Consider the following 21280-nt stretch of genomic DNA (forward strand, 5'->3'; position numbering starts at 1 on the left):
TCTACTTTTAATGCACTGGTTGTTATGCTGAAATATCACTCCTGTCACTTAATGCATTCAATTCCAATTATTTATTTGAAGATATATGCAGTATAGCATTAAAATAAAATGTTTGATTTAACTACTGTGTGGACCCAGGACAGTCTTCCATAACCTTGTTGCATCATTGTGTGTTGTACCGTTGTCTGTTGTGAGCGTCGAAGTTAGCTTTCTATAGGTCTACTGCGAGCCAATGCAGTGTGAGGTGATTAAAAGATTAGAAAAGAGCAATACCAGTGTATCTCTTGCTAAGATTTTTAACATTGGTAAAGCAACGATATCTGACATAAAGAGCAGAAAAAGAGCAGAAAAAATTTTGAAGTTTACTTCAAAGTCAGACAATGAACATGGCTCTTTAAAAAAAGGTAAACTATGAAAAAAGCTAGTGATAAGAAATTAGAAGATGCAGTTTATTTTTTATAATTGCGGTTTCTTTTGCTACATGCAAAATAAACCATAATGTGTTATCAATAGAAGACAAGATAACAATTAGTCAATAATAATTATTCAATAATTAGTCAATAATCAATAACAAGAAAACACAGGCTGGAAAAGGGCAAAACCAGTGTCTCTTGCCAGTGCCTCATTCACACATGAGGAGTTATTCAATGAGGGGAGTACCAGAACTTTATCCAACTCTAACAGGGGACTAAGTGATTTTGTAATAACTGAGAGCAAAGTGGAGGAGAAATTGTTGAAGTTAAACATACGAAAAGCACCTGGGTGGACGGGATCTATCCAGTTATATTAAAGGAGGCAGAAAGGAAGTAAGCAAACCCTTAGCCATAATTATGAGATTTTCCTTGGATTCAGGGGAGGTCCCCATGGACGGGAGGAGTGCAAATGTATCACCAATTCATAAAGGGGGTTCAAAAGGTGACACAAGTAACTATAGACCTGATAATATAACTTGTGTTCCAAGAAAAATAATGGAGTCACTGGTTAAAGAAGCATTGCAGGATCATCTAGACAAGACTTCAGTAATAGCCAAGACACAGCATGGATTTTTTAAAGGGAGGTCTTGTCTGACCAATTTGATTGGATACTATGATTTGGTCACAAAGGAACTGAATGTCAAAAATAATTTTGATATCCTATACTTGGATTTCAGGAAAGCTTTTGATACTGTTGCACATGGAAGACTGCTGTAGAAATTTGAGAGGTATGGCATTAAGGGTAAGTTGCTACAATGGATAAAGGAATGGTTGAGTGGGAGACGACAGAGAATGGTAATCAATGGACACTGCTCTTCGTGGACAAAAGTTATTAGTGGAGTTCCCCAAGATTTTGGTGCTGGGCCCATTGTTGTTTTGTATATTTATGAATGCTATTGATGGAGGTATATAAGGTTTAATGTCCAAGTCTGCAGATGATACAAAGTTGGCAGGGTTGTTAACGACAGTAAAGACAGTATGCTACTCCAACTGGATCTAGACAAGTCGGGCAAATGGGCTGAGAAGTGGGAACTGAAGTTTAACATTGACAAATGCAAAGAACTGCATATGGGCAGCAATAACTCAAGAGAAACATACCAACTGTGCGGTACTACACTCAGGGAAGTGGAAAGTAAAAAAGACCTGGGGGTAATCGTGCAGTCAAATATGAAGTTTGTTGAGCAGTGCAGATGGGCTGCCAGGACAGGTCATGGAGTCTTGTCAATGATATATATAGGAATTTTGCTAGCAGGGACAGGGAGGTGATTATCCAGTTGTACAAGGCAATGGTCAGGCCACACCTAGAGTACTGTTTACAGGTCTGGCGGCCTCATTTTACATTATCTATAGAGAAAGTTGTTAGAATGAGTACAAAGAAGGGCAACAAGATTGGTGAGGGGAACAAAGGGGTACTCTTACCAAGAATGGCTTAAGTCCTGTAAACTGCAGTGCCTGGAGAGTAGGTACCCGCAAAGTGATCTCATTGAGGTGTATAAGGCCTTGAATGGGCTGAGCAAGCTGAATGCTGATGGGATTCTTCCTCTTGCTCACATTAAGAACCTGAGGGGGCATAGATTCAAATTGAGGAAAGGCAGTTGTAGAAAGGATGCGTAGAAGTGTGCCTTTCGCCAGCGGGTGGTTGATTAGTGGAAGAGACTTCCATCTTTTGTTATGGAAGTTGATAGACTAATTAAATTTAAGGCTGAGCTGGACAGGCATTTGGAATGAATGGACGGTTTTTTTTTGTTATTTTTGTTTTTTTTTTTTTTTGTCTGATGTTGCATAAACTTGCTTTCTTGCATTGTATGCCTCTACTAATGCTAATCTGTTGTTGTTGTGGAAGTTGATATCTTAAATAAATTTAAGTCTGAACTAGACAAACATTTGGAGTGACTGAATGGGTGAAATCGGAAGGGTTCTTCTTTTTTTTTTTTTTGGCTGATGATCTATAAGCTTGCTTTCTTGCATCATATGCCTCAACTAATGCTAATGAGTCAGAAGTGGAAAGGAATCACCAAGAAAGAAAAGAATGATGATATCCAGCACAGAACCCTGGGTGTTCCAAGCCCATACTCACCAGATGTGAGCCCCTGGTTTTGCAAGAGTTATTTTAATTTTTTTCTTGTTTTGATAAATTATTTGAATTAATATTTCATTTTTTTTTTTTTTTTTTTTGTAGAATTTATATTGTTTTAATGTTTCAATGAATTAATGAGAATATTAAAATTTGTTTATTATTTCGACATCCAAAGGTGGTTGAGTGCACTTGCACCAGCTTGCTCTATACTACAAGTGCCCACAGCCCATTTATTGCTAGTTCCATTAGGAACTTCAGCAGTCCTTGTCAGCCCCTCCACTTTGCAGATGATTGTATGTCCCAATGGAATCTATACAGAATCTGCCTTTCAGCTGCCATTTAGCTAATATTCTGTGTACTCCCTAACCCAAATCAGCACTTTTCAGAACCACCTAATACTATCTTAATAGCATCTGCAAATATTCTTACATATTTTTATAAACGTGTACTCCATTATAAAAAAAAAAATAGTCCCTTCTCTTGACATGCATAGGATGCTGAAAAAAAATTTTACCCCATGAGCCTTGCATGATCTGTTTAGGGCTGAACTGATGATTACAGGATTCTCAATATGAACCTCTCTTCTAAAATGCTTTCACAGAATTTTAGACACTTTCAAATTCAGCCCTCACTTTTTAATAGCCTTTTTCTCAACATTACCTTATGTCAAGAAAAAGTAAAAACAGCAAATACAATCTGTTTTTACCTGCTGTCACAATAAAAACAAACTGGTTTTAGTTAGTCCTAATACTGTCACACGATATTAACTGTTTATTATTATTATGTGACAAGTATCCACCAACATTTAAAGAAACATGAATCTCCTGCTCACATGTTATTAAAGAACAGACAGATTATTATTAATTTGTTTATGTTATAAATCAGCCTTCAAAAGAAGTTCTGTGAGTGCCTGATGAATTTTTTAAATAAAATGGGATGATTTTACAAAAAAAAAAAAAAAATAACTAGAGAAGTTATGAACACACAACTTTATACTTGCAATGCTAATTCTATACTATTTCATAATTTCTGGGGGGAGAAATTGGGTGAAAAATATTCATATGAATGTGCATTACAAATTTCTTGTGAGAGTTATTTTTAAATTTTCATTTCGAAAATTTCTATATTTGAAAATATATTTCACTTTTACAAAGATTAGAGTATCCCCAACCAGCTAAAAAAAAATTAAACAAGAAATATTTACTTCCAGGCAATAACTATAGTTTTCCAAATTTGGTATAAAACTTGCCAAAATATCCACTTGTGTTTTAAAATTATTTTTGTTTTAAAATTACAACCAATAAAATGAAAATGATATTTTATTTTTAGAGACCATACGGCAGTCAATCAATGGTAAAAAATTAACAATAAATATTCAACACATGATGTTTGACATTCTGTCATAGCCACACATGACTACTTCTACACACAAGTAATCATTGATTAATACTGCACTTCACACAGTGTAACATGTTACTGGTGTGATAATGACATTAAACCTCCACGACTATACCATCATTTTATGTTCAGAACTGGTTGGTTTATGTTGCTTTTCCAATTCATCACTGAAAATTTAGTAAACTACTGCCAGAGACATCTACAGTTAGCCTAGAAAACACAGCTACTTATACTGTATTAGAAACTGAATATTTTCAAATATATATTATCACAATATGTGTTATCATATACATGTTCTATTTCCTTGTAAAGAAAGTGTTCTCTAATAAACTGTCTGCCAAGTCAACAACTGAAATACATTGGTTAACACCAAAGGTGAACAGGCATTCTCAGACTGAATTTATTATGAATAGTCATTTCTATTAAGATAAAACAGTGAGCGACAAGTTTTAACTCCAGCTTACCTGTTAATATCACAGTATGGGGATATATGAACCTCTTGAATATAATGAGGGTCAGACATAACTCTTCTTCTCTGAATTACAGGACTATCAGGTTCTATGCCATAAGTAAAAGGGGCACAAGTTTTACGGGCATGGTAAGGTTTATCTTCATCATCGTCTTCTTCTTCTTCTTCAAAAACCGAGCTAGGAACACTTGTGGATACTGGCTTTACATACAGTCCTGATGGTGTTATTATTTGTCTATTTCCATTTACACTTATTACACCAGTTGGCTGATTACAACTATCGCTGAAATTCCTTGGAAAATTAAACTCTGTAGAAGTTGTTTTTGTTATATTAGAGAAAGTTCTTGGAACTGTGGAAACCGGTGTCACAGGTGTGGAGAAAACATGAGCTGACGTAACGGGTGCATCTGGAATCGACTGTATTTCACGTAACATTCCATCAAGCAATTCATCCAGTTGAACTTGCTCATCTTTTGGAAGAGACGATGGGTGGTGGCTTTCCAACTCTGAAAAGTAAAAATTAGTAACTTTTAAAACATTTATAATAAATGTATAATGTATTGCTTCCATCAGAGATTGCCAATCGTATGCCTGTGGGCACCAATGTGCCCACCGAAGGGTTTCACTTGACCGCGTGAAAAATCGGAGCGATCACCCCATAGATGTGTTGGGTCACCGCTAACCTGGGGTACACTAGGACAGGATGTTATATTTATGTCTTGCAGCAATGGCCTTCCAAATGTAATAGGCAAAGAGGTTGTAAAATGTGTTCTTTGGGGCTTTTCCAATTGTGTTAATTTTTTTCAGTTTTCTTTATTCCAATTTCCTTGGGTTTTCTAACCGAATCTTCCCGGTCCCGAAGTTAGGAAGTCCAAAGAGAACCCAGTAAATCCAGTGATTTTGTGACGTAAATATCTCAGTTTGGCAGTTTAAATCTTCATATGCATCATTGTAGAAAGTAGTGTAGTGTATCAAATTTAAGAGTACCATTAGTACAGTATGGTCACAGGAAAGTGGCCTAAAAGTAAAAGGATGTGGACTGGAAGAAACCTGCTGTTAATGAGAAAAGATTACGGTTGAGTCTTTGCTTTGTCTTCATGAAAAGGTCAAAGCAAGATGACCTTTACTCTCTAGATGTAGAAGTTTTATAGAATAACAACAATGTTTCAAGGAAGCACTTTTCATTTCTTATTTTAAGTTTTTTCCAACTATCAGTACCTTTTTCATATATCTTATTGGTCACTTCATCCTAACATATATCGCTACATTTCTTATTCTTTTCATTGAATTCACTTCTCGTGTATACCATAGATTCAATAGGATTAAACAAAAATCTTCTTCACATACTATATATATATATATATATATATATATATTGTTTTTCTAAGAATTTTTCAAAACAGCCTGAAAAGGAAAGTATCCTTTTTGAGCAGTTCTACTAAGATTTTTGTTGAAACAAGACCATTGGTGAGAGTGCTTATAGTTTCTCAGTCCTTTTTGGATACAAGTGTATATGTGGGTAGTGGAAGAGATTTATTTTGTGTTTAATTTGGCACTTGTGTCAAAATTTAATAATTTTATATGTTAAAATAAAATCAAAAGTATATAATTCCTCGGTAATATTTTATATTATATGTTTATTTTTAGGTGGACCCACAAAGAGTAACTTAACATGAGTGGAAAAAGACAAATGGTAAAATCATATAATTTCAACAGTGAATGGAAAGAACAATTGTGATTTATCATGTGTAATGGAAAGTGTGTTTGTTTATAGTGTCGTAATTCTATGGCAGTAGCATAACACTGAGAGGCATTTAAAGTGAATCATAAAACCTCTGACACAGCCTATCCACATAACTCTGCTACAAGGAAAGACAAAGTTCGTGCATTAAAATCTGATATTTCGATTTAACAGTCACTTTTCACTAAGCATATTGATAAGTCTTCAAATGCAACGATATCATCTTTCAAAATTGCTTATATTCTTCCAAAAAAAAAAAAGCCATTCAAGGATGGTGAACTAGTTAAGGAAGCAATGCAGATTACCTTTTTGAAGATTTCAGCAATAAGTCGGCCATTATTTCATTGGTTAAAGATTTACAATTATTTGCTAACACTATAAAAAGGAGGATAGAGGGAATTTCAAAAAAGCATTCTTCCTCTTGCTGGAATTTCATAATTAGCATTTAGCTTGCTGAATCCATTCAAAGCCTTAAACACCTCGATCACATTACCTCACAGGTGCCTAGTCTCCAGATGCTGCAATTTGCAAAACTGAAGCTTTCTAGATTAAGAGAGCCCCCTTTGTCCCCCCCCCATCTATCTCATTGCCCTTCTCTGTATCCATTCCAGCAGCTCTACGTTCTTTCTAAAATGAGACCTCCAGACCTGTATACAGTACTCAAGTTGTGGCCCGATCATTGCCTTATATAATGGGATAATCACCTCCTTATCCTCTGCTAGCAAAGTTCTGTATATTACTGACAAAACCCCATGGGATGTCTTGGCAACATGTCTGCACTGCTCAGAGAATTTCATGTCTGACTACACAATTACCCCCAGGTAATTTTCATTTTTCACTACCCTGAATGTAGTACCACACAGTTAATATGTTACTCTGGGATTACTGCTATCCATATATGGTACCTTACATATTTCAATGTTAAACATCAATTGCCATTTCTCAGCCCATCTGCCTTGTTGCAGCAGCATACCTTCATTATTGTTATTAACCACCCTGCCAACCTTTGTATTACCTGCAAAATCCTCATCAATATCATTAATAAATACAGAAAAACACCAAAGGGGACCCCAGCACCAAACCCTGGGGGACTCTACTAATAACATTAGTCCATGACGAGCAGTGTCCATTGATGACCACTCTCTGTCTTCTCCTACTTGGCCATCCCTTTATCCATAGCAGTAACTTTCCCTTTCCCAACCCAATTTGTACAGTATTTATGAGCAATAGTATCAAAAGCTTTCCTGAAAACCCAGTATATGATATCAAAGTTATTTTTTGCATCCAGTTTCTTTGTTTCTGCATCATAGTATCAAATCAAACTGGTGAGAGAAGACCCATGTTGTAACCGAAATATAACTGTCCTCCTATTTAGATGGTCCTGCATTGTTTCTTTAACCAGTGACTCCGTTATTTTACCTGGCACAGAAGTTAAACTAACAGGTATGTAATTACTCAAGTCACCAAAGGCATAACATTGTTATATCTGTTTTTATGTACACACTGTAATCATAATCATCATACTCAAATTCTGAATCTCCCTATAAAATTTATTATTATTATTCATATGGTGCAAGGACACCTTTTTTAATATACTCCTAGCCTATTAAAAATAAATTTCAATGTAAACTTTTAACCTTGTATCCTGCAAAATACATGAATATACAATGTGATATATAATAAAAGAATAATAGTATTAAGAAGCTTAGTAATCATGAAGGGAAGATAATGTTGATTATGGATCAGGGACATTGCATTAGCAAAATGTACCCTGTGTGTGTGTGTGTGTGTGTGTGTGTGTGTGTGTGTGTGTGTGTGTGTGTGTGTGTGTGTGTGTGTGTGTGTGTGTGTGTGTGTGTAATTGAATCTACGGTATACACGACAAGTGACTTCGACGAAAAGGATAAGAAATGCAGCAATATATGTTAGGATAAAGTGACCAGGAAAGATATATGAAAAAGGGACCAATAGTTGGCAAAAACTTAAAATAAGAAATGAAAAGGCAACCCAAAATAAGACTACATTGCAGTGTTTTTCACAATTTCAGTGTCTTCATCAGAGGCCATCCACTGAAATTCTGAGAAAGACGGCAATGGTCCTGCTTCTGTTTCCAACATGTTCTGTATGCTTTGGTGCATGTGTGCTGTAGACACATGTTAAGAGCGATATTTGAAATTTTGCGGCAAGAATACGGTCTAATCAATTGTGCCAATGAATGTAATTATATTATGTAGGGCATACAGATCATGGATGACCTTACAGAAGCAAGTAAAAAGAATTGAAAAAAACTGAACTACACTGCAATGTAGTCTTATTTTGGGTCACCTTTTCATTTCTTATTTTAAGTTTTTGCCAACCATTGGTCCCTTTTTCGCATATCTTACTTGGTCACTTCATCCTAACATATATCGCTACATTTCTTATACTTTTCGTCGAATTTGCTTCTCGTGTATACCGTAGATTCAATAGGATTAAACAAAAATCTTCTTCATATATCAGGAGCGGATTAAGGTCGGTCGAGGCCCCAGGCGCAGAAGAAAATATTGGGCCCCTTAAAAATATATATTATATATATATATATATATATATATATAATATAATTAATAATAGCATAATAATAATCACAAAGTTTTGAACTAATAGTTGAATTAATTTGTTGGGGTTTTTCGTGGGCCCTTCAGAAGTCAGGCCCAGGGTGCATGACCAGTGCACCCGCCGTTAAATCTGCCTCTGATATATATATATATATATATATATATAAAACATAGAAATAAATGATAAAGGACATAGTAAGATGGGAAAGTTATTAACAACAACGTGCCATGCCTAATGGAAGAAGATATGAGAAGAAAAGAATGTTAAGATCCTAATAAATTAAGTGGAAAAAGTGGCTGAATTGATAAGCCAAATCATATTTACAAAAGCTAGAAAAAAGTGGTAATTAATGCATATTAAAAAAAAAAAAAATAGTAATAAATAAAAATGAAAATAATGAAAATAAATAAAATAAATAATGAAAATAAATCAAAAATATACGATACCCCATGAGGCATTCTATAACTGGATAAATGTGGTATATCAGGATATTATAAAATCAGTTTCAAAATTTCACAACTTGTATAATAATTCACATATTAAACACTCTAATCTCAAAAATGCCATCTCAGATCTACAAGGAAAATTTATCATCACCCCCTGTAGATAAAGCTTCTAACAACTTCGCAATCTTTTGTAAGCAGTTCTACTATACTACTCTTAAAAAGGAAGTCGACAGCAATACCACATTTTTACGCTGTAATCTTGGCATTAATGCGACCATCAAAAAACTTATAGCTTTGCATAAAAAACTACATACCAAAATGCGCAATTCTACATTACCATTCCTATATATGATTGCCAAGTTCCATAAAGATCCTGTTGGCTTCAGATTCATCACTAGTGCCAAAAAAAGCAGTTGTTATCTTCCAGGTAAACAATTTTTTAAACTACTAACTACCATCTTCATTAATATTCCATCCACCTGGATCATTAATAATAACAGCAACATCATTAAAATCTTCAATTCTAATGCCAAAATCTTTAGTATCGAAACCTGTGACTTTACTAATTTATTTACTTCCTTACCACATCATTTAATTATCTCTGTACTCAATCAATTATATCTTAAATACAAGCACGTTCTACCCGTGGATGAGATTGTCTGGAATAATTATATCAACTTATGTATTCTTAATAACTATATTTACGATGGCAGTAATACCTATAGGCAATCAATAGGAGTTCCCACGGGCTCACAAATTTCCAGTATAGTTTCTAACTTATTTCTACATTACTACGAAGATCTTTATACTAATAATAATCCAAACCTTAATTTCTTCGCATTTAGATATGTTGATGATATCTTGATTTTAAATTATCATTTTGAAAATATTGCTAAATTGATATATCCTACTGAACTTACCTTAAACAAAGAAAATAATGGTAACCAACACGCAAACTTTCTCGATTTAAGCATTACTTTAAATAATTCACCTCTTCGTAATACCTTGGAACTATTTGATAAAAGAAGTCAATTTAATTTCAACATTATTTATTTAACAAATTGGAACTCTAATATTTCCATTACAGTTCATAAAAATATCATTCGTACACAAATTTTACGTCTTGCGTATCTTAGCAGCAATCAAACACTTTTTATCAAAGCTTTAAACGGCCTATATACCAAATTATGTTTAAACGATATTCCTATTAATTTTATAAATCGTATTATTAAAAATCTTTCTAACTTCATTAAACATAAATTCGGTTTCACTATATCTCATTTTGATTAGGGTTAACATGATAATTTGTACAGATGTATAGTTGTAAATTTAAATGGTGGTATTCCCACCACTTTGAAAGTGATCACATCATATGACTTCTATTCTGAACGATGCTCATGTCTTTTCACTTTCTAAGTTACCCTTTAAGTTTTATTTATTTAATTTTTTCCATTATTATTTTATTTTAATTATTTTTGCTTAATTATTTTTAATTATTATTCGGACCTTTTCCTCACTTTTAACTATAGAGGGCGTCCATTATTATTTTTCTACTAAGCAACCTCTCCTTGTTTGTATTCTATTTATTAATCATGTCTATTATGCATTTTACTAATTGACGCTACATAATTTTACTAATTGACGCTACATAATTTTACTAATTGATCTACATAATTTTAAAGGTATGTAATTTTATTCTTCTTTATACTAGTTTTTTTTTTTTTACATCTGACATTAACAAAAAATATTTCACAGGCTAGCGGTATTAATTTTCCTCTTCTACTAACATCTTCACAGCCAAGGCCCTCTCTAAGAGGTTGGGTATTTACGAACCCAGCTTGCCTAGTATCTTTAAAATCTTTTCCTTCTCTTTACGTCTTTATACTTTCTATTCTGCTTTTTCCGTCCGTTGAACTATTAGTGCAATACGAGGGTGATTCGGACATTCCTTCTTTTCTTATTCTCGCTATTTTCGCCTCTTTTTTTTACTACTATTTTTTTCCCCCCATACCTTGTATTACTTCCCTTTTCTATACTGCTGCCTGTTACACCTTTTAATTACACCTTTTAATTTAACGGTTTACTTAAAATATACACACTGCGTTGGGGCTACCTCACTCATGTTTATGAAGGTTTCAAAAAAATTTTTTTTAATTTTAATTCATTTTTTAATTTTTAATTCTTTTTTTTTTTTTTTTAAATTTATTGCTACCTCCATCGGCATGGGTTTGTATAGAAACGCAGTATTTTGGTACATGATCGGGTGTAGTCCCCTGATGAAATACCTGATCTATGTACCAATTTATTTTCATTATTTTCATTTTTATTTATTACTATTTTTTTTTTTTTTTTTTTTTAATATGCATTAATTACCACTTTTTTCTAGCTTTTGTAAATATGATTTGGCTTATCAATTCAGCCACTTTTTCCACTTAATTTATTAGGATCTTAACATTCTTTTCTTCTCATATCTTCTTTTATTAGGCATGGCACGTTGTTGTTAATAACTTTCCCATCTTACTATGTCCTTTATCATTTATTTCTATGTTTTATTTTATAGTTGTATCCTGTTCTGTAGCCTTGCGCGTCCAGGTACATCTATTTTCTTTTTCTTTTCCTTTCTTTACCTTTTTCACCTGTTTTATATACTATATATATATATTCAGGAACTCCCCGACTTACATAATACTTGACTTACGGATTCGACTATATGTAAGTTTTTGCCGGCTGGTGCAAACTTGAAAAATTTGTGGAAATGTATTTTGCATCCTGTAGGAATAAATGGAGGTAATGTGAACCCAATAACACTGTTTTATTTTTTGTAATTTGTTCCAAGTCCTTGAAAGTTGAAAATTTTGCTTATTACTAAGCTATTTATCTCTCTCTCTAAAAGGTCATATTTATAATGGAAATTGCACTGCCCTTTCATCATTATCATATGTTATAAGAATCAATATTGAACGCCTTTGATATTTTTCTAAAGCACATTTCTGGAGGTCATGTTCAAAAAACAATAAAATCAATTTGTACTTTCCGATTTATTGGCCTTTTCTGTTAGTGCAATCAATTATAAATGGATAGTAACTCGATTTTATTGCAATTGCAATAATTCCGATAACTGCAATTGTGTGGGTTTTTACGCTATTATGGTAAAATGTGTTCCCCTTCACAGAAATCTTCAATCATATAAAAGAACAGATTTTCAGAAACTTCTCTTCATTCCTATTTACGCATTACAATGATGAAGGGAAAGCGACCAACGAAAAGTGCAAGTGGTTGTAGTGCCAGGAAACGAAACAAAATTCATTTAGAAATGAAGATGAAAATAATTAAGAAGTATGAAGCAGGACAAAGTTTGTCATCTATTGCAAGAGAATTAGGTCTCACTGCTTCAATAGTGAATACTATTTTATAGGACAGTTGGTGTAAAAAAGAACATGTCAAAGGATTAACGCACTTAAGATCAACAGTGATAACAAAACAGCGTTCAGGTGCTATATCGAAGATGGAACAGCTTTTATAATATGGATGGAAAATGAGATTCAGAAGCAAGAGTCACTGGTGCCTGCCTGGCAACCAAAGGTCGCGGGTTCGAATCCCACCTTGGGCTTGGATTAGAGTAAAATGCAAAAACTTTGGGAGGTGCATTATGGCCACAGAAGCTGATGTGCCAATAACTAACAAAAAAAAAAGTGCCCCCGAGTCTAATGACCATTCAAGCAAAAGCAACAAGTATTTATAAATATATTAAGGATAAGTACAGCAAAACCCAACCCCTAGTTCGTGGCAAGAAATGAGTGGTTTAATAGGTTCAAGCATCGGGCTGGTTTCCACAGCATTAAAGTATGTGGTAAAGTCGCCAGTAGCAATTCTGCAGGTGCAGAGAAATTTTGTGATGTGCTGGAAAAAATTATTGATGAAGGCGGCTATCCAATGCAGCAAATTTTTAACGTTGATGAGACTGCTCTGTATTGGAAAAAAATGCCGGATCGAATATACATTGTCAAAGAGGAAGATACAATGCCAGGTTTCAAGGCATCAAAAGACAGGGCCATGCTCTTGCTTGGGGCTAATGCAGTGAGAGATTACAGATTAAAACTACTGCTTGGGTACCATTCTGGAAATCCTCGTGCATTTAAGAGCATCAATAAACCCACCCTACCCATGCATTTCCGATTGAACCAGAGAGCATTGGAAAACAATATCTCTCTTTGAGGATTGGTTTAAATGTTACTTCATTCCCAAGGTTGAAAAATATTGAAAAGACAACGACGTTACTTTCACGATTTTGCTTCTATTAGATAATGTTCCTGGACATTCTAAGCATCTAGATGATTTCAATTCGAACGTGAGAGTTATATTTCTACCAGCAAACACAACTTCACTCATCCAACCTATGGATCAGGATGTTATTTCAAATTTAAAAGCATACTATTTACTTACAACATTTGCTCAGGCATTGTCTGCAGTAGATGATGAAAAAAATTTTACATTGAGAGACTTTTGGAAATCTTACAATATTTACCATGCCATCTTAAACATTAATAAGGCTTGGGCGGAAATTACTAAAAGTTGTTTAAATGGAGCATGGAAGAAAATATGCCCACAGCATGTAAAAGGCTATGGAAGATTTGTAAAAGAATCATATGAAGAGGTTACAGATAAGATTGTAAAGGTTGCAGAGCTACTTCAGTTAGAGGTTGATGCCAAATATGTGTAGGAGTTAATAGAGGAAGAAGAGAAGGAATTATCTAATGAATAACATATTGACTTGCAAGCAGCAATAGTGAAAGAATAAAATACTGACAAAGCTCAAGATGAACCAAATGAGCAGCTGAGACGTTTCATCGCCAGAGAGATGGCAATGGCGAGGTTTGAGAAGATGGATCCTAACAGTGAACGATTCTTAAAAGTTAACAGAGGGATGAATGATATGCTTGCTTGCTACATAGAAATCTACGATGAAAAGAAAAAAGCCACCATCTAGTCATCCATTAGTATGTTCTTTTGTAAAGTTGAGCGTCCAACTCCGTTCTAAATCCCCACAGCCCTCAACTCCGCAGCGGCGTACTTATCAGCTGAAGACGTCGATTCTGGCAATGATGCTCGAGAGGTAAAACTTAATGACATTATGCCTATCTCCTCTCTTTTTTTGTAATTTTATAATTTTGAAATATTTTAAATTGCACGCTTTTGTAATTTTTCCTGCGCATGAGATAAAAAATTGAATAAATACAATAAATAATTCTATTTACATGTTCGTCGAACATTTCTTTTTTGATTCGATCAAGTCAGCGAGCACAGTTGTGAGTGCTGGGGGAAAATTCCCTGACTTACGTAGTGTTCCGCGGAACGCAACCCTTGCGTAAGTCGGGGAGTTCCTGTATATACAGGGTGTCTCAAAAATACATGGCAAAACTTCAGGAATCAGTTCCTCATATGTAGACAATGAAAATATCTTATATCAACATAGTTCTGGAAATGCTTGGTTCCCGAGTTATTAACCAGAATGTCTTATCTCCAGCAGGTGATTTCCTTCATCACACGATACTGACAGAATCTGCTGGTTTTCAGTTCAGACCATGTACTCAAATCAGGAGCAAGCGGATATACACTTTATGTACGGTTTGGTGGATGGCAGTGCTCTGGAGGTTTGTTGTTTGTACCATGAAAGGTTCCCAGAACGAAGATGTCCAGACAGGAAAACATTTAAAGGTATCCATCACCGCCTTTGTGAACATGGGACCTTTACATCTCGTGCTGCCGACAGAGGTCTACGACTCCTGAAGTAGAGAGGTTGACCAACTGCCTGGCCTCCACACTCACCTGATTTAAACCCACTAGATTTCTTCTTGTGGGACCATTTAAAGTCATTGGTGTATTCGACTCCATTAGCTGATGTGGAAACTCTCCGCAATCGAATTGTGGCAGGTTGTGAGACAATACGAAACATGCCAAGAATTTGGCACCGTCTTCGCGAGTCAATGAGACGTTGATGTGAGGCCTGTATTCAGGCAGAAGGTGGACATTTTGAACAATTACTATAAGGTGATGTGAACAGTTAAGTGTCATAGACAGACCTTCAAAACTCGGAAACCAAGCATTTCTGGAACTATGTTGATATAAAATATTTTTATTGTCTACATATGAGGAACTCATTCCTGAAATTATGCCGTGTATTTTTGAGACACCCTGTATATATATATATAAAAGAAGAGTTTTACTTAACCTAGTACAAACAAAGAAAAAAAAAAAAGAAAAGCATCCATTAACACAATGGGTCTTAAAAAAATAAAAAAAGTAAAGTGCAGCCATTATCAAACCACTGCAGGATGGAAGCCTCCTCAACAATTCATGCTGAGGGAATTAGACCATAATCTGCCACGCTGGTCCAGTGCGGGTTGGCAGATCGACCATATTCAGCAGTCAGGGGCTTGAACCCCCGTCTACTCAAAGAGCGCGTGCTACTGCACCCCCGCTCCTGACCACTCGGTTACGGAGGCCTGTCTTAAAGCACTATTGTAAATTGAAAAATTTAGAATAAAGACATTGAAAATTAAAATTAATACTAATTTCAATTCCTTTTTAAAATTCATTTAATTACAGAACAATACTATATTGTACTGTAGAGTAGAATTAGAAGTATTATTTGCACATCAAAGCTTTATCAGATTTCATTTGTACTTCAAAACTTTTATCAGATTTTATTTGTACTTCAACACTATTTATTGCATTAAATTAAAATAAAATTGCATATGCACATTTCCATACATTGATTGCCTAGTTTTCACACAAAAAGCTTCAAGATTAGTGATTAAAAAAAATAATAATAAAATATACCTCATACATCAAAAAAATATTTCAAATTTAAAAGTCACCTGCGCTTTGGGTTCTAATTCCTGAATTAGAAGATATCCCTGAATCAACACTATGGGGTCCATCTACAACACAGAAACCATCATGATTGACATGGGGGCGAACTGTTGTTTCTGTATATCTCTTCTTTGTTACTGTAGCATATAGACTTCCGTCTACTGGTCCCTCTGTGTGGAAAGCTATAATACAATAACTGTAACAGCCCTGTCTACATGCAAAGTTACTCTAAACTAAAATTTTAAAATATAAAAGACTTGTTTTTTTATTCTAAGACTGATATGCTATTTTATCTAGTAAACTAGTTTTCTTTCACTCTACACCAACAATGATCAAAATATAACATTTGCAGGCACATAACATTTGTTGGACTTTTTCCACCATTATTATATATGTAAGAGGCATGGAATAATTAAAAATTGTTCACTTTTGAAACAACTTTATTTTCAATCTATTATGAACACAATTGTGAAAAATCCATTTTTTCTAGTGAAACTATATATTTTAAATTAATTTTTTTAAAATATCCCCCCCACTCCCAATTACAAATGAACTTTAGATACAGTTTTATAATTTATTATCGTTTCAAAAGAAACAAAAACCTGCCGGGTTCAGCTGCTGGATGATGGTAAAGTGTAAACAATATCAGGGGCAAACAAAGTACCAACATTATGAGACAGTATGAGCAAAGGAGGTACCAGCACACTCGATAAATACACAAGAAAAAAACAAATACTCTTAAATTCGTGTTTAACGATGCTTGATAATTATATACAAGAAGAGGCTTAACAAAGCCTAATAAAACATTTTCTTTTATTTTTTTTAGGGGCAAACTTCAATTACAAAAAAATTAAATATTACAGATCAAAGGTCAAACCAATAATGAAGAAAAATAAAATCATGTTGACGTCATTTGAATAGGGAGTTAAAGAATGAGTCACACATTCTGAATATAATGACATAATTTTACAACTAGATAAGTTTTAGGCTAAGACAAGGTGAGATTAAAAAGCCCAGGACGGACTACATTTGCAAAAAAATTACTCAACGTCAAATAAGGAAACTTTGTTTAATCTTGTAATCGTGACTATTTGGCTGAACAAAACCAAATAATTTTGATATCATATATTTGGACATTACAAAGGCTTTTGATACTTGATACTGTTGCACATTGAATGCTACACAAATTGGAGCATTGGAGGCAAATTGCTGCTATGGATAAAGGTAGGGTTGAGTGGGAGAAGACAGAGAGTGGTAATCAATAGATACTGCTCTTTGTGGACTAATGTTATTAGTGGAGTCATCCAGGGTTCAGTGTTGGGTCCATTGTTGGTCTCTGTATTCATTAATGATATTGATAATGGTATATCAGGCTTCATGTCTAAGTTTGCAGATGATACGAAGAAAAGCAGAGTTGTTAATGACACTAATCACAGTAAGCTGCTGCAACAGGATCTAGAAAAGTTGAGCAGATGGGCTGAGGGGTAGCAACTGAAGTTTAACATTGACAAATGTAAAGTACTGCATATGAGAAGCAGTAACTCCAGAGTAATGTATCAACTGTGTGGTACTACACTGACAGTGGTAGAGAATGAAAAGAACCTGGGGGTAATTGTGCAGGCAGATATGAAGTTTTCTGAACAGTGCAAGAGTAAGCTGCAAGGGTAGCTTGCAGTCCTGGTGTCTTATCAATGATATACAGGAATTTTTCTAGAAGGGATAAGCACCCAGTTTAATATAATACAATAAAATATACAATTGCAGAAGCTTTCAAGACTGACAAGTCTCTTTTTCAACTGATAATATGATTTGAATATAACGGAAAAGTGCAATGAGTTGCGAGTGATGCACGTTATTCATTTCCTAATGTTGTTGCACGGACGTGCGCTGTTTTTTACTCCAGCGTTTATCCAGCATTAAAATGGTTGTCTCTAGGATGGGGGTGCATACGTGTGTGCCTTTGCAGCGGTTTATGGCCTTTGGATTGTTTAATATATTAAGTGACTGTAGCCATAAGCGGTGGCGTAAGTGTCGTGAGTGGTCTACTATTTCAAAGTCACGTTTGGGATCAAGATCATGGTTGGTGGTCCAAAAATGTTCCGCGATTGCGGATTGGTCAATTTCGGCAAGCCAGATTGCTCTGTCATGCTCCGTAAGGTGATCTTGAAGATGACTTGATGTCTCTCCTATGTAGCAGCTCTAACAGTCTCTACAGGTGATGCGATATATTACACTGCTGCGTAAGAGAGGTGTGACAGGGGTCTTCACACTGGAGACAAGTGAACGTAGGTTTCTGCAGGGTAACTGTATGCATTTGATGTTATAATTTCTAAGAATTTTCGAGATCCGTCCTGACACGCCTGGATAATAGGGAATGTAGGCGGAGGGTATACCGTCTTGGTTCAGTGGTCTTGGGTGGGATGTCAGTTCTTGTGCCTGTAATAGGCACCTGTTTAGCACATGGGATGGATAACCACATTTGGTTAGGTCCGCCTTCACACGGGAAATCTCATTACATCTAATTGCATCAGTGTTGGAATGGCTGCAAGCCTTGGAGAATAGGGTGCGGGCAGTGCTGTTGAGAGAACTGGGTGCGTGGCCGGATCTGTGGGCAACGTCTGGCCTCAGCAGAGGCCTGGAGGCTAAATGGCCAGAAGAACAACGGTACACAACATTACTCATGTACAATATCCATACACTTTTAAATCTCTGGCCTTTACAGTGTACTGTATCACACGACAATGTAAACTACGCGGAGATGGGGGAAACTCCTGGTGCCGTTTGACCCAAACACACTTTACACTTTACACACCACATGGGTTTGCGGTATACCGAAGTCTCTAGACATGGGCCTATGCGATGCACTAGGACATCCAGGAACTGGAGCGCATAGTTGACCTCTAACTCTATAGTAAACTGGATGAAATTAGACAGGGAGTTGAGGTATTCCAGTAATGCTGTTTCAGAGCCACGTGGTATTACAGTAAAAATATCGTCAACATATCTGCACCATGTTGTAATAGGTACAGGTGGGTTCAGGGGTATCTGCTCCTCTAAATCTTCCATGGTGATGTTGGCTACTACGGAACTAACAGGGTCACCCATAGCAGTGCCAAGCACCTGCTGGTAGACTGAATCCTCAAAGGTGAAGATGCTGCTTGATAAGCATAGGTTGAGGGCGGTGCAGATGTCATCAGCGGATAGTGATGTTCTGGATTGGAGGCTTAAGTCGTTCTCGAGGAGCCTTCTGGCGCAGTGCACGACCTGTGCACCACCATTCCAGCACTGATGCAATTAGATGTAACGAGATTTCCCGTGTGAAGGCAAACATAACCAAATGTGGTTATCCATCCCATGTGCTAAAGAGGTGCCTATTACAGGCACAAGAACTGACATCCCACCCAAGACCACTGAACCAAGATGGTATACCGTCCGCCTGCATTCCCTATTATCCAGGCGTGTCAGGACGAATCTCAAAAATTCTTAGAAATTACAACATCAAATGCATACAGTTACCCTGCAGAAACCTACGTTCACTTGTCTCCAGTGTGAAGACCACTGTCATACCTCTCTTACGCAGCAATGTAATATATTGCATCACCTGTAGAGACTGTTAGAGCTACTACATAGGATAGACATCAAGTCATCTTCAAGATTGCCTTACGGAGCATGACAGAGCAATCCGGCTTGCCAAAACTGACCAATCCGCAGTCGCGGAACATTTTTGGGCCACCAACAACGATCTTGATCCCAAACATGACTTTGAAATAGTAGACCACTCACGACACTTTCGCCACCGCCTATGGCTAGGGTCACTTAATATACAGTAATACCCCGAAGTTACGCGATAGGTGGGTCCGACGAAAATCGCGTAAGTCGAATTCGCGTAAGTCGGGGTACAACTTTGCATATAAATACATATAAATTTTGCTTAATTGGGACCAAGGACTAACAAAAGCACTAGTTTAGAAGAAATATATTAATAAAATTGCAGTTCTTTATACATATTAATACAAAATATGTATTAAAAAAACAAATGACTTACGTAAAAAAGTTATTTCGATGTCGATGGCTTCATAAAATCTAACAAATTCGTCTGACGACACAGCGCCTTCTTTTTTTCACGCAGAATTTCGTCGTAGCAAGCTAATAATTTTTTTATTCCTTGCTTTGTAGCTATAACGCGTTCTTCGTTGGAGTCTATGTTTTCTAAAATTTTTAAGCCCTTTACAATTGAGCCCTTTTCAATTTTCAACCTGTCAAGTTTGCAATTGTCATGTGCTTTTCGCCATTGCTTCATTTAGGCCTGTAGCACGTGCAATATCACATGGTCTTTCATTTCGCTCAAAGCGTTTCACAATTTCATATTTTTTCTCTATCGACAGAGGCGGACTGGCCATAAGCCTTGCTGGGGAAACCCCGGTGGGGTGGTGTGATTTTGGCCATAAACCATAGTATGAGGCCACTATAAATTTTCCCGGGTAAGAATTTTTGATCCAGTCTGCCTCTGTTTATCGATAATTGCTTTTCTTTTTCTCTCTGAATCTGCAGTGTCTTCACCAGGACGCTTCCTTTTCACACCTTTTAAGTATTTTACTCATTTTTAGGGAATAAAGCACAATTACAAAACGAGGAGGCACACTTGATACGCATAAACAAAGCTGCGCGCATGTAGCAACTGCATAAACAACACCATAAAGGCAGAGATACACTATTACACCTCACATTTCTAGGGGTTACTACCATAAAACAATAAAAATCCAGTTGCGTTTCTGCTAGTGAAATCTGTTATAAACTGGTAGTAAACTCGATCTAATTGCATTTGCGATTATACCGATAGCTGGAATTGTGTTGGTTTTTACGTTATTATGGTGAAATGTGTTTCCCCTTCACTGATATAAAAAACATAAAAGCAGCAAAGTTGAATTTTGTTCATCTTTCGCTCTCATTCTCCGCCGTCGCACCGAATATCGATAACATATGAAAAACGACCTTGAAGATAGTGGGCGGCAGCGTTGCCAAACGAAAAAATCAAGAACCGCGTAACTCCGAGTTCGCGTAAGTCGGGGTATTACTGTATTAAACAATCCAAAGGCCATAAACCGCTGCAAAGACACACGTCTGCACCCCATTCTAGAGACAACCATTTTAATGCTGGATAAATGCTGGAGTAAAAAAAAGCGCACGTCCGTGCAACAATAGGAAATG

General features: G+C 35.8%; 1 protein-coding gene across 1 annotated transcript in view; it reads right to left on the reverse strand.

Moving 5' to 3' along the window:
• The window catches only part of LOC150075035 (tensin-2-like), a 737845-nt gene that overhangs the window by 214854 nt on the left and 501711 nt on the right, over positions 1-21280 (reverse strand). The window contains exons 18-19 of the mRNA XM_090389056.1: positions 16078-16254; positions 4413-4923 (exon numbers count right to left, since the gene is read on the reverse strand). Coding sequence (XP_090245182.1) covers positions 4413-4923; positions 16078-16254 — 688 coding nt within the window. The remainder of the gene's footprint in view (positions 1-4412; positions 4924-16077; positions 16255-21280) is intronic.

The sequence above is a fragment of the Mastigoproctus giganteus genome, chromosome 14 (assembly GCF_048544385.1).
Source record: "Mastigoproctus giganteus isolate SK-2022 chromosome 14, ASM4854438v1, whole genome shotgun sequence".
Taxonomy (NCBI): domain Eukaryota; kingdom Metazoa; phylum Arthropoda; class Arachnida; order Uropygi; family Thelyphonidae; genus Mastigoproctus; species Mastigoproctus giganteus.